The sequence below is a fragment of the Podarcis bocagei genome, assembly GCF_964188305.1.
Source record: "Podarcis bocagei genome assembly, chromosome: Z".
Lineage (NCBI taxonomy): Eukaryota > Metazoa > Chordata > Lepidosauria > Squamata > Lacertidae > Podarcis > Podarcis bocagei.
In genome coordinates this window covers 11,064,988-11,082,000 of record NC_138140.1, presented here as the reverse complement: position 1 = coordinate 11,082,000, position 17,013 = coordinate 11,064,988, and the positions used below count along the sequence as shown (strand labels likewise).

Below are 17,013 nucleotides of genomic sequence, written 5' to 3'. Positions count from 1 at the left end.
TTAAAACAGGCAGATTTTTTTTAATTAAAATTGATGTGTAAACTTTTATAGCACGTGCTGGAAGACTTACCACCTCTGCCCCAGCTCCCTTCCAAGAAGCACAGGAAGATGGGAAGGCCATCACCACATCCCTGCTGCATACCCTTACCTCCACTTTCAAAGTTCCAAACTCAATTCAGCTATGTTTTGCAATGGATTTGTAAGGGTCTGGAGCAAACTCAGTTTTGCCCTTTAAGTGTGGGTAACATGTTGTCCATAAAACGATTAAAAGAATGACAGCTTTTAAAATGAGTCATCATTGAAAAAGAAGCCTCAGAATGCCTGTGGAGGTAGCTGCCTCTGATGAGCACTGCAGGCACACACTGCTATAAAACTTCCTTCCAATCTTTCCCCACTCTCTTCTTGAGGAAAGTGTGGCTGTGCCTGCTGTTCCAATCTACTCACTGGCCTTGTTAACACCCTTACTTTTTCTCACTAGAAGCAAGGACTTCAAGAGCTCTTTAAAAAGAGGGTTAAAAAGAGGTATACCAGCTGCTTGAACCTCTAATGACATGAGCTGTCCTTTGATCAGAAGCTCATCAGCCTACACAATTCAATTTATCCCTGACCTAAGAATTTGCCTTATGAGACAAAGCATCCCTCCTAAGGCAGCCATTTGGCTATTGATCTTGCCAGCTCGTTTCTATAATATCAAGGGTGGAGTTCAGGTTTGCGAGTTTCTCCACACCACCATCACAGTCCCAAGTGCCACACACAGGTTCAATACCCACATTCATACACTTGTAAGTTCTCCAGGCTCAAGTGTTCATCCCTTCCATGCATGGCAAATAAAAAAGTAACACCGGCCCTAAAGAAATTAATTGACCAGCATGGTCCCCTTTTACAGAGCCATCAGATCTTTCACACTGGCTGTGAATAAGATGTGTGTGTGTGATTAACATCCTCATTTCTTTTTCTTCCTCTCATAAAGAAATATGGGTGTGGGAAGGAGAGGTGTCTAATATCCTTTCTTATGAATACATTTCCAACCCGCTTCTGCCTCCACCCCCTCTCCAAAAAGGGGGGGGGTTGGGGGAGAAGGAAAGTAAAATCATAGTTAAGAATGTGCTCAAATGTATGAGAATACATGAGCCAGAGGTGGGGGGATAGTCGCATGCTGTATGATGCATTATGCTTAAACAAAGTGAAAAACAAACACCCCCTCCTCTCTGCAACTGGTTGCGACTCCCCTGCCTATTGAAAATGACAGAGAGGAAAAAATGAAGGCAAAATGATTGTGCATTGCATGATGATATCTGTTAAGGTGAGCTGCTTTGGTTCATGCACAGTCTCCTCTGGCTGGCTCATCGCTGGCTGGCCCAATTGTGTGGTTTTGTTCGTCACGTAGTCCTGCTGGTTTGCTTCAGCCATGCTCCTTCCACAAAACCAGGTGAATACTGTGGTCTGGCATGCTGGTGGCAAAGACCAGGCCCATGTCATTTTGACCATCCAAACCGTCCAGCCAATCCATTTCCCCGGCCAGGAAGCTCGAGCCCCTCTTTGACTTTCTGTATTCCGGCAGTGGCCAGCGGCTGATCAGTTTCTCTGTCCTCAAGTCCATTATGTACAGGTAGTGGTTATCAAACAGGAGGGCAAAAATGTCGCCGAAGCCCAGCAAGGACAAGTTCGCAAATTCAGGAGGTTTGATAACCCTGCAAGGGAAGAGAAGAAACAGACCACCACAAATATCAGAAGAAAATGATGCCTAGAATGGAGAGTTGATCTTTTAAATGATTTTTTTAATGGTGTTGATATGATCTAGATTGCAGTCTGCCGCTACTTAACCAACCTGGCATCCTGGTGTCTTGCAAGTGACATGTTGCCATGTAAATGCAAGATACCAAAGGAATCCCATCTGGAATGGCACCAGTCATTCAAAACCTGACTCTTACAAGTTATCACTGACACTGCCAGGGTATTCGGCTTAGCTTGCCCACTTTAGACCTCTTGGCCAGACCTCCACAGCACACTCCGGGAACATGACTCAGGAAGCATCAACACTTAAGTTTCCTCTATTAAGAAAAGTGTTTACTGGGTTAATTCCACATGAGTTGGAAATAGTGGCTCATGCCTCACAATGCATCTGGCTGAATGTGGTAACCTTCTTATCTATGTCACTGGGCAGATTTGGCAAGCAACTTTGTGTACACAGTAAAAGGGTTCACTTTACAGTATAAAGTGTGGGTCATGATAGGAGATTGCAGGAATTGTTGAACGCCATCTGTTGAACTATGGATTTGTGTGAAGAGTTTTTGAAAAAAATAATCTGAAAAGGAGAACTGCCAGACTACGGAACTCAGAGAACTCAGTCAGTTGCAGGATTCTGAGCAACCAGAGTTAGAACTTGCTAATGGACTTTGTTTCAGCAAGGACTTTGAAGTACAGAACCCTCTCTGGGACCAGAGAGAAAGAAGCTTTTCTATATATAGTGTGTGTAAATGGAGTGTGTGTTTTGCGTCTGCCAACTAGAACAACTCTGCTAAAAACAACTGTTTCATGTTGGTGTGTTTAACTGCTTTACTGAAGCTTCTGTGGCACATACACAGAGAACAAGAATATACATACATATGCGTGTATATGTATATGTGTGTGAGAGAGAGAGAGAAAGAGAGAGAGAGAAGAAAAAGAAGAGGAGGAGAAATACAGATCCCAACAACCTCTGCATACGTTGGCCTCAAATCCAGACTGTTTACCTGTGGATATCGTAGCTGGCGAAGTCCCACTGATACAACCCGATAGCTGAACTGCAGACAATGTATTTGCCATCGAAATGAAGCCGAGGCTGGAGAGAGATGCTGCGGTCTTCTGAGACGGTAAGGGTTTTTAAGCACTTGCAGTTGATCTCTCTCCCAATGGGCCAGATCTGTAACAATACAATCAACCAATGATTGTGGCAACAGGGAAGGATAAAGGGGGTACACTTTGCTAACTTGGTGAAGTCTCCCTTGCAGGCCTTCAAGCCAAGAACTCCCTCCCAGAACCCTGCCTCTCTCTTGAAGGAAAGCTCTCCCACTTCAACATCTGCAAAGCCTCATGGGTGCAGCTCTTTTTAACCCACAGTTGTTATGGGAAAAGTTTGTGTAACTGCCTTTCAGCCTTGCAATTCAGCCCTTTCCTCCCCCTGTCTAGTTTATAAATTTCTTAGGGCAGAGACCTGTACTTTTACTTTTTGCTTATGTTACACTGCAAAGTACCATGCACACTAATGATGATGATAAAACTGGACTGTATCCCGTGCTGGTTCTACCCAGAATAGGCCCATTGAAAATAATGGGTGTGATTATTGTAGATCCATTAATTTCAATAGGTCTACTGTTAGAAGAACTTAGTTTGAGATAACCCATTATTACTATTGGGTTGTATGCAACAACATTCTACTTGGAGTAGACCCACTGAAATTAACGTACCCACGTTAGTCATGCTAAGTAGGTGCTTTTACCTTATGCTGGCCTATGGCTGCAATAAATATTCTTTACCTTCTTCTGCTACTGAAGGGAAGCCTCGTCCTCTAAAACCTGCCTCTTGATATGCTTATGAAAAAGCCTTCTAACTACCAAGCAGCTGGCAGACAATGGGCAGAATAATTCATCCCTTAGGATCCATTAGGGCGAAGGACCACAGAGCATGTGCTTCGCAGGCAGAAGTTCTCACGTTCAATCCTCTGGAATCTCTAGGTAGGGCTAGTAATGTCCCCTACCTGAAACCCTGGAGAACTGCTGCTGCCAGTCAGTGTGGACAATACTGATAGCCAGCTGAATACTGAAGCCAGCCAACGAATACTGATAGCCAGCCAATACTGAAGGCACTTTCCTAGTCAGATTCAGATTTGTACTGATCTAGTCTAATCCAGCAAAGGCTTGTGACTTTCCAGAATTTATTTACACCTGCAATTCCCCCTGATTTCTGGAGCTCCATGAAGCTGAGACCATACATACCTTGATTTCGTATTTATCTGCGCTTAACAAGATGTAATCCCCAGGGCTGTGCATGAGAGATTTGACTTTGCACTTCTGCAAGACCACCTGCAGTAGGAACAAAGTGTGTCTAAGGCTTGAGGCAAAATGTCAGACAGGTCACTAAAATAAGCACTGAAATGTTTGTTCAGATACATTTATGTCCCGGGAGGTAAAAATCTAATCTCACGGTAAGAAATGCCAGATGCTGCTCTATTATGTCCGAGAAAGAGAAACCACAATGGAGGCTGTGCACTGTCTCCAACTAACCCACTGTGCAGCTGGATTTTGTTGTTCTTACTTCAGTACAGTACGTTCAGTACGTTCTGTACAGAAAGATTTTGTTCTTACTTCAGAATGATCTCTGTTGTTACACATTCTTACACAAAATGATTTCTGCTGTATTGAAACCCACTTTTTCCCATTAAGCTTATGGCACAACCACCTGGGTCTCATGCCCTGCTTTAAGGCTGTGTAACTGAAACAACCACACACTGCTTCAATGTTAACCCGTTTCCACCTCCTCCTTTTTCCTCGTTTCCCTATGTTGAATTTTTGTAAGCTTCTTAAGAGCAGGGATTGATCCTCTTGTGCTCTATAAAGCATCATGTGCACTAATGGTATTACAAAAAGAAAAAAAATATATAGAATGCTGCACGCACATCATGGTTTCCTCCACATGTTGGGAACCAGCAGCTGTAGCTCTGAGTACTTCCTTTGCATGCAGAATGTCCCAAGTTCAATCCCTGCCATCTCCAGGTAGGCCTGGGAGAGACGCAAGGTCTGAAACCCTGGTGAGCCACTGCCTGTCGGTGTAGGCAAGCTAGATGGACCTAGTGGTCTGACTCAGCGAAAAGCGATTACCTATATTCCTGCATGTGGTAGCCTTGTCCTCTAGCACCAGATATGCAAAGCTGACAAATAACCTTTGGCCTCAAATGGTTTGTAGTTAAATTTTAGCCACTGTGGTGTAGCAGTTAGAGCACTGGACCTGGGAAACTAGAATTCAAATCCCCACTCAGCCACAAAGATGACCTTGGGCCAACTGCTATCTTACAACCTAACCTACCTACCTACCTACCTCGCAGGGTTGTTATGAGGGTAAAATTGGACAAAAGGAGAGAACCACGTATGCCACCTTGAGCGTTTTGAGGAAAGGTGGGATATAAATGCAACTATTAATAAATGACACCCAGTGCAAACTTTAAACAGGAAGGGAGCTAACCCAGCCTACCTTTGTGACCCATTCCGTGTGCCCTGTTAGTGTATTGAGACACACTCCCGTTGATAAGGCCCAGACCTTCACAGTGAAATCCGCTGAGCCACTGACCAGGATGTCGAGCTCGTCATTGTAATCAACACTGAAAACTACAAAAGCCAAAAAAGAAAAGGGAACTTTAAAAGAGATTGGCCATGCTGATCTCTATACCAAGTCAGATCAAAGTAATCATGCAGTTATTTTGGGATGTGCGTGTGTGCAATTGTGAGTCACACTGCAGTTATACTGATTTGGCTTCCTTGAAATTTAGAGTTTTCCCTTCCATGTAATAGACGTGTAGAATTTACAAGTTTGGAAGGATAGCCAGGTAAACATACTTAGGTAATGCCTACCCAATGATTAGAGCTAGAGAACTGCAGCCAGGGGAGGGGGTTCCCTTGCCTAGAAAGCTGTCTTATTCTGGGCCAGGCTATTGGTTCATGTAGCTCAGGACTATCTGCATGAGTTGGCAGCGGCTCTCGAGGGTTTCAAACAGGGAGTTTCTCCCAGCCATATCTGGCATGTGTGACAGAGACTTGGTTAGATGAGGCAGATGGGCCTGTTCTTGTCGCTGCTTGTCCACCAGGTTTCTCTTATACACTGCAACCCATGTCATATGGGTGGGGTTGCAGTGATTTTTAGGAAGTCATTAGCTTACATCAGGCGTCCTGTTGGGAAAACCCAGTTTTCTGAGTGCATGTTCTGGAAGTTGGGCAATAGGGGCAGTACAGGATTCCTTTTGGAGTACCGACCTCTCCACTGCACCAAGATTCCCTGCCTGAGCTGCCTCAGGTCATGGTGGATGTTCTCCTGGAGTCTACCTCTTTCCAAATCTGAGTGACTTTATCTGCAAAAAAAGCTTTGCAAACTCATTGCAGGAGACCTTTTTGCAGATAAAGTCACTCAGATTTGGAAAGAGGTAGAGTCCACCATGGGAGCAGGGCCGGGAGAGTGCTAGAGTCCTTTCTGGTCAAGTTGCATGGGATCAATTCCAATCTGTTACCTCCAAGGATGTGGACAGGCTGCTTGGACAAGTGAAACCAACCACCTGTCCCCTTGCCGATCCTGGCTAATAACAGTGAGCTGGGAAGGGCTGGCTGATGGGCTCTGGGGGCTGGTGAGTGCTTCCCTCTGTGAGGGAGCCTTCCCAGATCCGCTGAAAGAGTGGCCGCTGAGACCATATAACACTGGTCCTGAAAGACCTACATTGACTCCCAGTATGTATCCAAGCACAATTCAAAGTGTTGGTGCTGACCTTTAAAGCCCTAAACGGCCTAGGCCCAGTATCCCTGAAGAAGCATCTCCACTCCCATTGTTCAGCCCGGACACTGATGTCCAACTCCTAGGTGGTTCCCTCCCTGCAAGAAGTGAGATTACAGGGAACCAGGCAGTAGTGGCGTCCGCCCTGTGGAACGCTCTCCCAGCAGATGTCAAGGAAATAAACAACTATCTGACTTCTGGAAGACATCTGAAGGTAGCCCTGTTTAGGGAAGTTTTAAATGTTTTATGTTTGGTCGTGTTTTTAATGTTCTGTGGGAGCCGCCTAGAGTGTCTGGGGAAACCCAGCCAGATGGGGGGGGTATAACTAATTAATTAATTAATTAATTAATTATTACTATCTAGCAATGCCAGGAACTGAACCAGAGACCTTCTACATGTAAAGCCCATGCTAGAGTCAGTCCCAAGCAACATGGAACGGTGTAGAGTTCTGGTTGCTTCATCTCAGAAAGGATTATATACAGTTGGAAAAGTTTCAGAAAAGGACAACTAAAATGATCAAGGGGATGGAGCAACTCCCATGAGGAAAGGCTGCAACATTTGGAACATTTTAGTTTAGAGAAAAGGCAGGTAAGACCTTATAGAAGTTTACGAAACTATGCATGGGGTGGACAAAGTAGATAGAGAAGTTTTTCTCCCTCTCTCATATCAGGAAGTTGCACCTGCTGTGGACAGTGATGGCCACCAATTTAGATGGCTTTGAAAGAGGATTAGACAAATTCATGGAGGAAAATGCTATCGATGGTCAGTAGCCACGACGGCTACTCTCTGCCTCAACAGTCAGGAGCAAAAATGCTTCTGAATACCAGTAGCAGGAAACCATAGGAGGGGAGGGGGCTGCTCTTGTCCTCAGGTCCTGCTTGCCGGTTTCCCACAGGCATCTGTTTGGCCACTGTGAGAACAATATGCTGGACTAGATGGGCAACTAGCCTGATCCAACATGGAGAGTGAGTAGGGTAGCTGCTAAACTAGGGGAGATGTCTAGCAAGGCTAGATTGCAGACAGATGTTGCTTGAAATGGCCTAAAGGGCTTCAGGCATTCCTGAGGACACCAACACACCTGCCCCCGTATGGCCTCTGAAGTGCTGGGTCTTAGTTCCTGAGCTCCACTCCCAGCAGGCTACCGTGTTGTCAAAGGAGCCTGTGACCAGCTTTTGTTCATCAAACTTCACTGCTGCACAGGTGTGGGTCTGGATCCCATAGATGCATTGCCCTGTGCTCACATCCCATAGCTTTGCAGACAAGTCATCTGAACCTGCGGCCGCAAAGGAAGAAATGAAGTGTGGTTTAGTGGCTGAGAAGTCAGAAGGTATCCAACATGACCCACAAAACAATGGCATCCAACCAGGACCTGGGAGAATTGAGTTCAGATCAGCCATAGTTTCAGTACTTGGCCAGCCACTACTTAAGCTTCTCAGTGACCCATCTAGAAAGAGCCACTGGTTAGAGTCTGTCTCATTGTTTCCCAAACATCTGATCAAAATTTGGAGGCCTATTTTTTTTAACACCTGAAACTGTTTTACTTTCATAACAAATGAAAAGAAAAATAACCCATTCAAAGAGGAGTGTGTCCTCAGTGTTTCTGTATCAGTACTCGTTCCACTCTGATCCCAAGGCATGCCTAGACCAATGGCTCATACATAAATGCAACAGGGCAAATTGGGTGGAGAGGGCAAGTCTGCCACAAAAGAGTGCCTTGAATAATCTGATCATCCCTAAAACCACAGTGCATAATTACCTACCCAGGGGCTGAATGGAAGGAGGGAAAGTTGAGCACTCAATCGCACACAGAGACACAAAGGGCAGTCTTCTATTCAGGCAAGTTATTGGGCACATGGGAATTGGCACTTTAGCTGTTCTTCTATAATTTGGAAATTATTGGCACAAGAAAGCTTTAAAGTTGTGATGTCAAACTTTCTTAAAAAGGTATCTAAGATCCCCCCCACCCCAATTTTACAATGAAAAAGTAAACCCTGCTGACAGCTCTCTGCTCCCAAAAGTACCCCGCCATGATATTATTCTGCTGAAAATTTTCTGTGATCTCCCCCAAATTCCCTCAAAATTGATCAATTATTTCTGTACTATGCTCACTTTGGTAAGTGGCCCCTGGAGGATTGTACATAGGTCAATGCAGCCCTCGGCCCAAAAAAGGAAAGACATTCCTGCTTTAAAACTATTTTGAATATCTTGGGGGGGGGATATCTGCTTGGCATTTAAAAATAAAACAAGCTTCTAGTTCTTATGCATGCAGGAGAAAACTCAGAAATATATCCATGCCCTTCCTGTCATTGACAAGGATTTCCAAGCCTGAGTTTATGATGCAGAACAAGTGAGCGCAATTAAGCAAACAAGAATGCAGATACACTTGTGGCACATAATTGATTCCAACTCAATCATTTTGATTTGGGAAGAGAAGTGATTGGTACAGAACAGAAAGTCCTAGTCATGCAAAATCATTAGCCTCCAATAGTGAAAGATGAAGCTTTTGGTCACACATGATAGGATCTGTGACAATTAACTCTCTCGCTAGTAGGAAGTCTCAAAGGATTAAAAACTTTGGCTTGCAAATAAATCCTTCACTTTTCCAGACAGAAATGATTGTTTATATTAGGTCAGCTGCTTTTTGTATAAACAAATCAATGCTGCCTGTCCCATTGCTGCCCTTTCATTAATGGATAATTTGAGCATTTGGTTTTAAGCCCCACCCTACCACCAAAAAGCCACCCTCACAGGGAGATCCACACTCCACAGCAGATCCATGGTAGGGGAATTTGTAGGGAAGACTGGTGTGAAGCCAAAGGAGCAGCCTCCTCCTCAGAATGTATTGTTTTAGAATGCTGAAGAGGCCTTTCTTTAATAATAGCACACATTGGCTGTGTTCAAACATCACAATAAACTATGGTTAACACAATAGCAACAAGATTAGCCTACTCCTAGGCTCATATGCTCTGCACTCTGGTGCAAGGAAACTGGAAATTTTTGCTTCTTATTAGCCAGAGTTTAGCTTGACACATGAACTCTAAAGTGTGGCTACACATTATTTCTGTGGAAACATGCCAACTTTATAAACAGTGGTCTGATGCTGGTTTGTTGCAACATAGTAAAAATGAATCACAGTGTATTGGGTTTCTGCAAGATGGCAAGCTGCAGTTAAATAGAAGCAAAAGCTTCGAAGCTTGTCCTTGAATCTGTCAGTGGAGGCCAGGCAAGCCTGGGGAGGGGCACCAGGCTTGTTCCTATCACAACAAACCATAGCTTATTGCAGTGTAGCATACAGACACTGCATGCTTTTATGAAATACATTCCTACAATGTTAGTGAAAGCTTGTGGCTAGAACAAGGTCTGGGATCCGTGGGGCCTGATCATGGCCTATGGTGAGCTGTGAATGATCAAATCTCCTATTCAGATCTTGGTCTTGCTATAACATCACTAAGCAGCTTTAGACAAGCCTTCCAGCCTCGGCCCACTCAATGAAGCTGAATATTGGAAGATCCAGGACAGATAAGAAAAGTACTATTTCATGTGGTGAATAGCTGAACTATGGCACAGGAGGCAGTGGTGGTCACCAACTTGGGATCAGTGGCGTAGCGTGGGTTGTCAGCACCCGGGGCAAGGCAAGTAATTTGCGCCCCCTAACCTGTGGATTTGCGCCCCCTAACCCTAACCCCCAGATGTTGCGCCCGGTGCGGTCGGCCCCCCCTGCACCCCCCACGCTACGCCACTGCTTGGGATGCTTTCAAAAGAGTAGACAAATTCATGAAGGAAAAGGTTCACAATAGCTATGTTCTGCCTCCACAGTTGAAAGCAATAAAGCATCAGAATACCAGCTGCTGGAAACCTCAAGAGAGGAGAGTGCTTTTGTGCTTGAATCCTGTTCATGAGTATCCTGCAAGCATCTGCTTGGCCACTGTGAGAAGATGGACTGGGTGGGCCATAGGCCTGTTCCAGCAAGGCTCTTCTTATATATGCCACCTCCCAGTAATATTACTTACTCTGGCAATTTATATACAGGCAACTTCCCAAGTGGGGGGGTCATCATGTGTGTCAGCAGGGCACGCATAAGCCCTCCCTCCCACTTCTGGGGCTGAAAACTGTGCATGCACCAGCGGTCATGTGTTCCTTGAACGCGCACAAAATGGGAGTTGCTTGTACCAATTAATTATGAGAGTCCCTGAGTGGTGTGCAAACAACTCCACAATAAAGATAAAAATCGGTTAAAACTATAAAATCAGAATTCAGTTAAAACACCTGCTGAAATATTTAAAATGTCTTCTGTAGGTGCCGGAATTTCAATATGTAGGGTGCCCTGACCTCCAATGAAAGGGAGTTCCACAGTATTTGGCCTACAATGACAAAACATTTCTAAGGACACCTTAAATGTCTGATGAACAATACAATCTACAAAGTAGTAGGAACCCAATGATAACATTATGTAAGAATAAAAACAGTAGATAAAATCAACATGTAAAACAGTCTAATGTGGATTTAAAGGCCTGAGGAAATGTAGGAAGACTTCTCCTGGTACCAGAGATAGTAAATATATGCCTTCTTCAGGAATGAGATCTAAAGGCAGGTGCCACCATTAAGAAGACTCTCTCCTCAGTTGGAAACCACCTCACCCAGAAGGTAGGGTCTTTGAAGATTATCTCAGCACATATGCCATCTTGGGTTGAGTTCCTGAAGGATCACCTCCTCCAGGTCCAAGACATGTACAGCTTTGAAGGGAAAGCAGTGCACAACCTGGTGATTACAGAATAAATGATGCAAGGAGGGAGTTGCAGCCCAAGATAGGGAAAGAGATAGTAAGGGAACATCTAGCTACTTTAAATGAATTCAAATCTCCAGGGCCTGTTGAGCTGCACCCAAGGGTACTAAAGGATCTTGTGGGTGTAATCTCAGAACCTCTGTCTATAATCTTTGAGAATTCTTGGTGAATAGGGGAAGTCCCTGTGGACTGGAGATGGGCAAATGTTCTCCCCATCTTCAAAAGGTGGGGGGGGGAGGGGAACCCCAGGTAACTACCTACCGGTGAGCTTGACATCAGTAGCAGGAATGGTCCCAGATAACTAAACAGTTGGTGAGCAATTAGAAAAAAATGCTGTGATTACTACAACCCAGCATGGGTTTCTCAAAAACAAGTCATGCCAGATGAATCTCATGTTTTTGATGAAGTTCCCAACAGCCAGAAAGCTGTTAAAATGTCAAAAAACGAAAAAGCCACACAAACAAAAACGCCAATTTTTTTTAGCAAAAACAAAAGCTCCAAATATCACCTCTGTGTTGCATGGGTGCTTGGGACTCAGCAGGAAGCCTCTGATTAGCAGCGGGGGACTCAATTTACAAATGGAACACACTCAACAGGAAGCAGAACATGTTCTGCTTCCAAGGCAAAATTCACAAACCAGAACACCTACTTCCGAGTTTGCAACATTCTATTTCCAAGTTGTTCATAAACTAAGCTGTTCTAAAACCAAGGTACCACTGTATATGAAACTGCTGGGGATGGTTATTGGGAGTTACGGGTTGAGGTGCAGGCCTTGGCGATGTATTTACCTCGCCCGGTCCCGTGTGAGAGACAGACCACAACAGCAACTTCACCCAGAGGTATGTCAAACATCTCCTTCTGATACCTCTTGAGTAACACGTTGCCTGGGAAAAACAGATCTTGCTTCCTTCCAGACAACTGATGTACATTCCTTCCTAATATGGCCTTGAACATTGTTGTCTGACATCTGGCCCCAGTAATCAACAACTCAGCCTCACTGGTGTGAAGTGCAGAGGGTGAATATGAAGCCCCTGGAATTGTTTAAATTTTTTTTTGGTATAAATATATAATATACATTCCCCATCTCTAAGACTGCCAATCTTCCAGTGTCATCCCCCCTTCACATTTCACATTTGATCCCCAATTTTACATACAACCACATGATAAATAAATAAACACAACCCATCTCTCTTCTTTTCTGTCTGAAAGTTTCAGAAGCCATCAAGATGGTATATACTATGGTCCATCCTGTCCCTTTCACTGTTCTTTTTCCAACTTTAACCTTCAAGGGGGTGGGCCAATGTAATCTCAACAAAATCTGTATCTCCTCTCCATCCTCCCCACTAAACAAATAAATCTTCCTGGAGTCCATCTTGCCAGTCCTCTGTTCCATTACCTCCAACTCCAGTCAGTTTTTTCTCTCTTCCGAGTGCTTAACAGACAGTCAATCCAGTTGTTACCAATCTTTTCTTCTTTACTATTTTAATTTCATAATACAAAGTTCCAAGGGGTGGTCAAAATCCCTCAAAAGTCTTGAGGGTAGTGATTTTAAGTTTAGTCTGCCATGCACAAAGAAGGGTTAGGATTTGTGGACTAAAATAGAATGTAATTTATATCCTATCAAATTAATTTTGTAACAAGTCCACGTTTCTTGTAGTAAAATAACATCAAAAGATTTAATAAAACCAATAAATTCAGGGTCATTGGCCTTTTTCCTCAAACCCACAATGTTCCAGGAAAGGATCTGAAACCTAGGGTCACTTGGCAGTCATTTGATTTCAATTAAGTGATCCCATCAGTTACCATTCCCCCTGCCCTTTTAACTATTCCAAGGAATCAACACCCTAACATCTTCACTACAGCAAATGGTTAATTGCCTGTCCTTGCTGGGCTTGCACTCCCCCTTACGGAGCAGGTTCACTGTTTGGGAGTGCTTCTGGATCCAGCTCTGTCACTGGAGGCTCAGGTATATACAGTGGTTGGAAGTGCCTTTTACCAACTGTGACTGGTTTAACAGCTATAGACATTCCTGAACTGGGAAAGTCTGGCCACAGTAGATCATGAATTGGTTACTTCAAGATTGCAATATGCTCTATGGGGGGCTTCCCTTGCACTTTATCCGGAAGCTGCAATTAATGCAGAATGCTGCAGCACAATTGCTGACAAGAGTGAGGCCTTGTCAGCATATAGTGCCTGTTCAGTGATCTGCACTGGTTACCAATTTGTTACCAGGCCAAGTTCAAGGTGTTACTATCAGTATATAATGGCCATAATAACTTGGGGCCAGTTTGCCTAAGAGATCAGCTTACCCAACGTGTGCCCACTTGACCGCTTCAATCAGCGGAAGTGGTACTACCACAAGTGCCATATAATACCCATTCTGCATTTGTAAGAACTCAATCATTTACTATAGCAGCACTTACACTTTGGAACTCCCTGCCTATTAATAGCAAGCAGCTGCCTTCACTGTATTCTTTTAGGTGCCTGCTAAATATATTCTTGTTTAGACAAGCCTACCCAGATGCTTAGAAAGTTGATGTGAGTTTTAACTTGTTTTAGCATTTCAACGTTTTGTGTGTTTTAAAATACAGGCACCACCCCTTATGCGTATTCGACTCATGTGCAACCGTATACACGCACCGGGAAATTAAAAATAATTCTATTCAAACCTGGAAATGGCAGGAGAGTCCCTGTGGCTTGCAAGGAGACCCTCCCTGGAAAACGATTTTTTCTATAGATTATGAAGGCTTGAAAAAGGCGCATGGGGGCCCTGCTGCTGCTGCTGCACCATCATGCTCACCAGGTGAGAACTGGGAAAGCCACTTCGCAAGTCCTGTCTGTGCGGCTTTCCCAGCCTCTCTGGTGAGGAGTGGGGGCTCCCCTGGAAATAATCCCTTCCATATCCACCTAATGAAGAACAAAAGCTTTAAAATGTGTCAACAGGGCTGCAGGTTCCAAATTCATGTGTGGGAAGCTGAAAGGCAGGAAGCTGTTCCTTGCAGCGGGCTCAGCTGCGCGGCTTCCCTATCCTTCCTGCCAAGATTGAAGGTGAAGAGGGGAGGAAGGGAGTCTTCGTTACCCTTTAGATTAGAAGGGAAGGAGCAGAACAAGGGCAAACAAAAGTGGATTGGGGGGGGGGGAAGAGAGAACAAAAAACAAAGCCACTCAAGCTCCCCACTTACGCACATTTCATTTATGTTTTTTTTTTTGGGGGGGGGAACGTAACCCCCATGTAAGTGGAAAGTTGCCTGTATTATTGTACGTGTTTCTAGGTATAATTCTATTGTTTTATCTTTTGATGTATTTTGAAAAACCAAGTGTATACATTTTGTGAAATCAATCAATCAATCGGTGACTTCCTGGCTCGAGGCCTCTCACACACATACACAACACTAATTCTCATTGAACCACTACACCCAAGCCATTTGGGCCATCCTACCTGTACAAAGAAGTCCATCTTTATAGTAAAGTGCGTACACTCTGGCACTGTGTCCAATCAGTGAGGAGGTCTCAAAGGCTTTGTGGTCCTCTAGTTGCTTCATCCTTAAGATGGCCTTCAAGTACACCTTCTTCCAGTGCAAAGCATCTTGGACAGAGTCATCAATCTGCCAGCCCAGTTTCCTACAGGCAGTCTGCCACACCTCCATACAGGCACTTATGACCTTGTTCCATTGCTTAGAGACGAGGCAGCACGTGAGTAAGGTCTGAGGGTCAAGCCATTTTAACAAATAAAAACTGAGTTCCAACGGGAGGAGTTTGAGGAAGTCCCGTTTGAGGAGGGTCTCTAGGTTATTGGAGAGGTGCCTGAGCTGGATAGCCCCACTCAAGCTAATCAGGTGATCCAATGACTCATTTTTCTGCAAGTCCGTCAGAGAGAGAAACGTAACAGAAATATTATCAAGCCATGCTTCAAAGTCCTTTCTCTCCATAAGGTTATGGAAACATTTACCTGTGGGACATCAAAATACTGTATTAGTTCTGCTCAAAAACCAAATATGAACATCTTAAATAAAAAAATAAAAAATGACACACACTGCCTCAGATGCACTTCAAACAACAACATGGCACAGGGCGGTTAATATAGAAAAATCAGCAATGTACAATGTGAAGGAGAACTCCCTTTTAAACCGAATGTGCTGAGCACAACATGCAAAAACTGTGGGATTTTTGTCTGTCCAGTGCAAAATATAGTAGTGCCTTTGAAAGCCTATGATTTTCAGCTGCTAGTCTTTATGTTTGGTTTCACATTGCATGATCAAAGGAAAACAAGGGACCCAACATCAATGTGACATCAGGTGCCTGACAGGTAGGTGTCTCAGATCTCCTCTCAGACTTGGTCCAAAAGGTTTGGGGGAAGGCAAGACTCTGGACTGCTAGCCCCATCCAGGTCCCAACTCCTGGTTTAGATTTATCAGAGGACCTGTCCAAAGACAATTGCTGAATGGATAGCCGAGCAGCAAGGAGTTGGATCACAATGCATATTGGTTCCACCCAACTTTCTTCCCTACCTAGCATTTTATCCTACCTAGCATTTCAATGGGAAAGAGGGCGTATTTACCTTAAGTAGTTGTCTGTATTATCAGATAGTTGCTTAGCAGGTAGCTGCCAATTGTCTTCTTGCTCCTCAGAACCCGACAGGGATTGGCATTCCTCTGGGGCCATTTCTTCTGTAGGTGTAACAAGAACCATATAAGTCACTGAGGCCAGATTTTCTCCTCCTCTCCAGTCACTGCATAGTGCTCTAATGATTCCCAAACCCACTACTGTTACCACTCACTTTTGACCACACCTTAACTTTCCAACCTAATTCATCTGATCAAGGGATATTTCTTTATAATGACTAGGATTCTACGTTTGCTGTCTTGGGAGTAAATACCATTGAAGCCAACTGGATTTGCACCAAAGAATGTGTTATGGAGTTCTGTAGTTCAATAAAGGTTCTTGCAAAGTATGTGTTAAGTTCCAGGTGTTAATACTTGTTTTGCGAAAGACTAAGTAAAATTTGTCAAAGTGGGATAAGACAATAATCCCAAGTAGTAGAGGGGAGAAAGGTGAAGTTTATAAAAGCTTAAAAGATATTAATGATTATTTTTTAAAAATGTTATTTGGAATTATATAATAAACTAAAAGTCATAGCTTATGAGGGTGTAGAAGCTTTTAAAAATAAAATAAAATTACCTTATTTAGATTATTGACAAATGCAAATGTTATTTTTCACCAATATCAGAAGCAGAAATCAAGCAAACTATTCTTAAAATGACAACTGGTAAAACACTACAATTTCCTATTGAATAATATAAGACATACATTGATCTACTAGTACCAAAACCTCATCAACTGTATGAAGAGATTTCTGACAAAGGTATTTTATCAATGGCATTTAATCAAGCTTATATTACAGCTATACCAAATCAGATATTACAGCTATACCAAATCAGACAAACTGAGTAAAGTTGATACAAAGATTTTAACAACGACCCAAGCAAACAGAATTAAGCAAGTAATAGTGGTGCTTACAGAGAATGACCAGACTGGCTTTATAAAAATAAGGCAACAAAAAATATTAGATTAGTGGTGGATTTGTAAGATTTAAATAAATATAAAGACAATTTTTAATTATATCACTAGGCAATGAAATGGTTTTCAACAATATTTATGTATATAAAGGTAAAGGTAAAGGGACCCCTGACCATTAGGTCCAGTTGTGGACGACTCTGGGG

At 43.5% G+C, this 17,013-nt stretch overlaps 1 protein-coding gene across 4 annotated transcripts in view; it reads right to left on the bottom strand.

Moving 5' to 3' along the window:
• The window catches only part of FBXW2 (F-box and WD repeat domain containing 2), a 20,038-nt gene continuing 3,025 nt past the window's right edge, over window positions 1-17,013 (bottom strand). For 2 of the 4 annotated variants that reach the window (XM_081179970.1, XM_081179971.1), the window contains exons 2-8: window positions 15,852-15,960; window positions 14,733-15,242; window positions 7,589-7,783; window positions 5,227-5,360; window positions 3,975-4,061; window positions 2,733-2,902; window positions 1-1,691 (exon numbers count right to left, since the gene is read on the bottom strand). In XM_081179970.1, the coding sequence (XP_081036096.1) occupies window positions 1,403-1,691; window positions 2,733-2,902; window positions 3,975-4,061; window positions 5,227-5,360; window positions 7,589-7,783; window positions 14,733-15,222 (1,365 nt within the window). In that variant the 5' untranslated portion in view covers window positions 15,223-15,242; window positions 15,852-15,960 and the 3' untranslated portion in view covers window positions 1-1,402. The remainder of the gene's footprint in view (window positions 1,692-2,732; window positions 2,903-3,974; window positions 4,062-5,226; window positions 5,361-7,588; window positions 7,784-14,732; window positions 15,243-15,851; window positions 15,961-17,013) is intronic. The other 2 variants (XM_081179972.1, XM_081179973.1) reach the window with 1 other exon arrangement.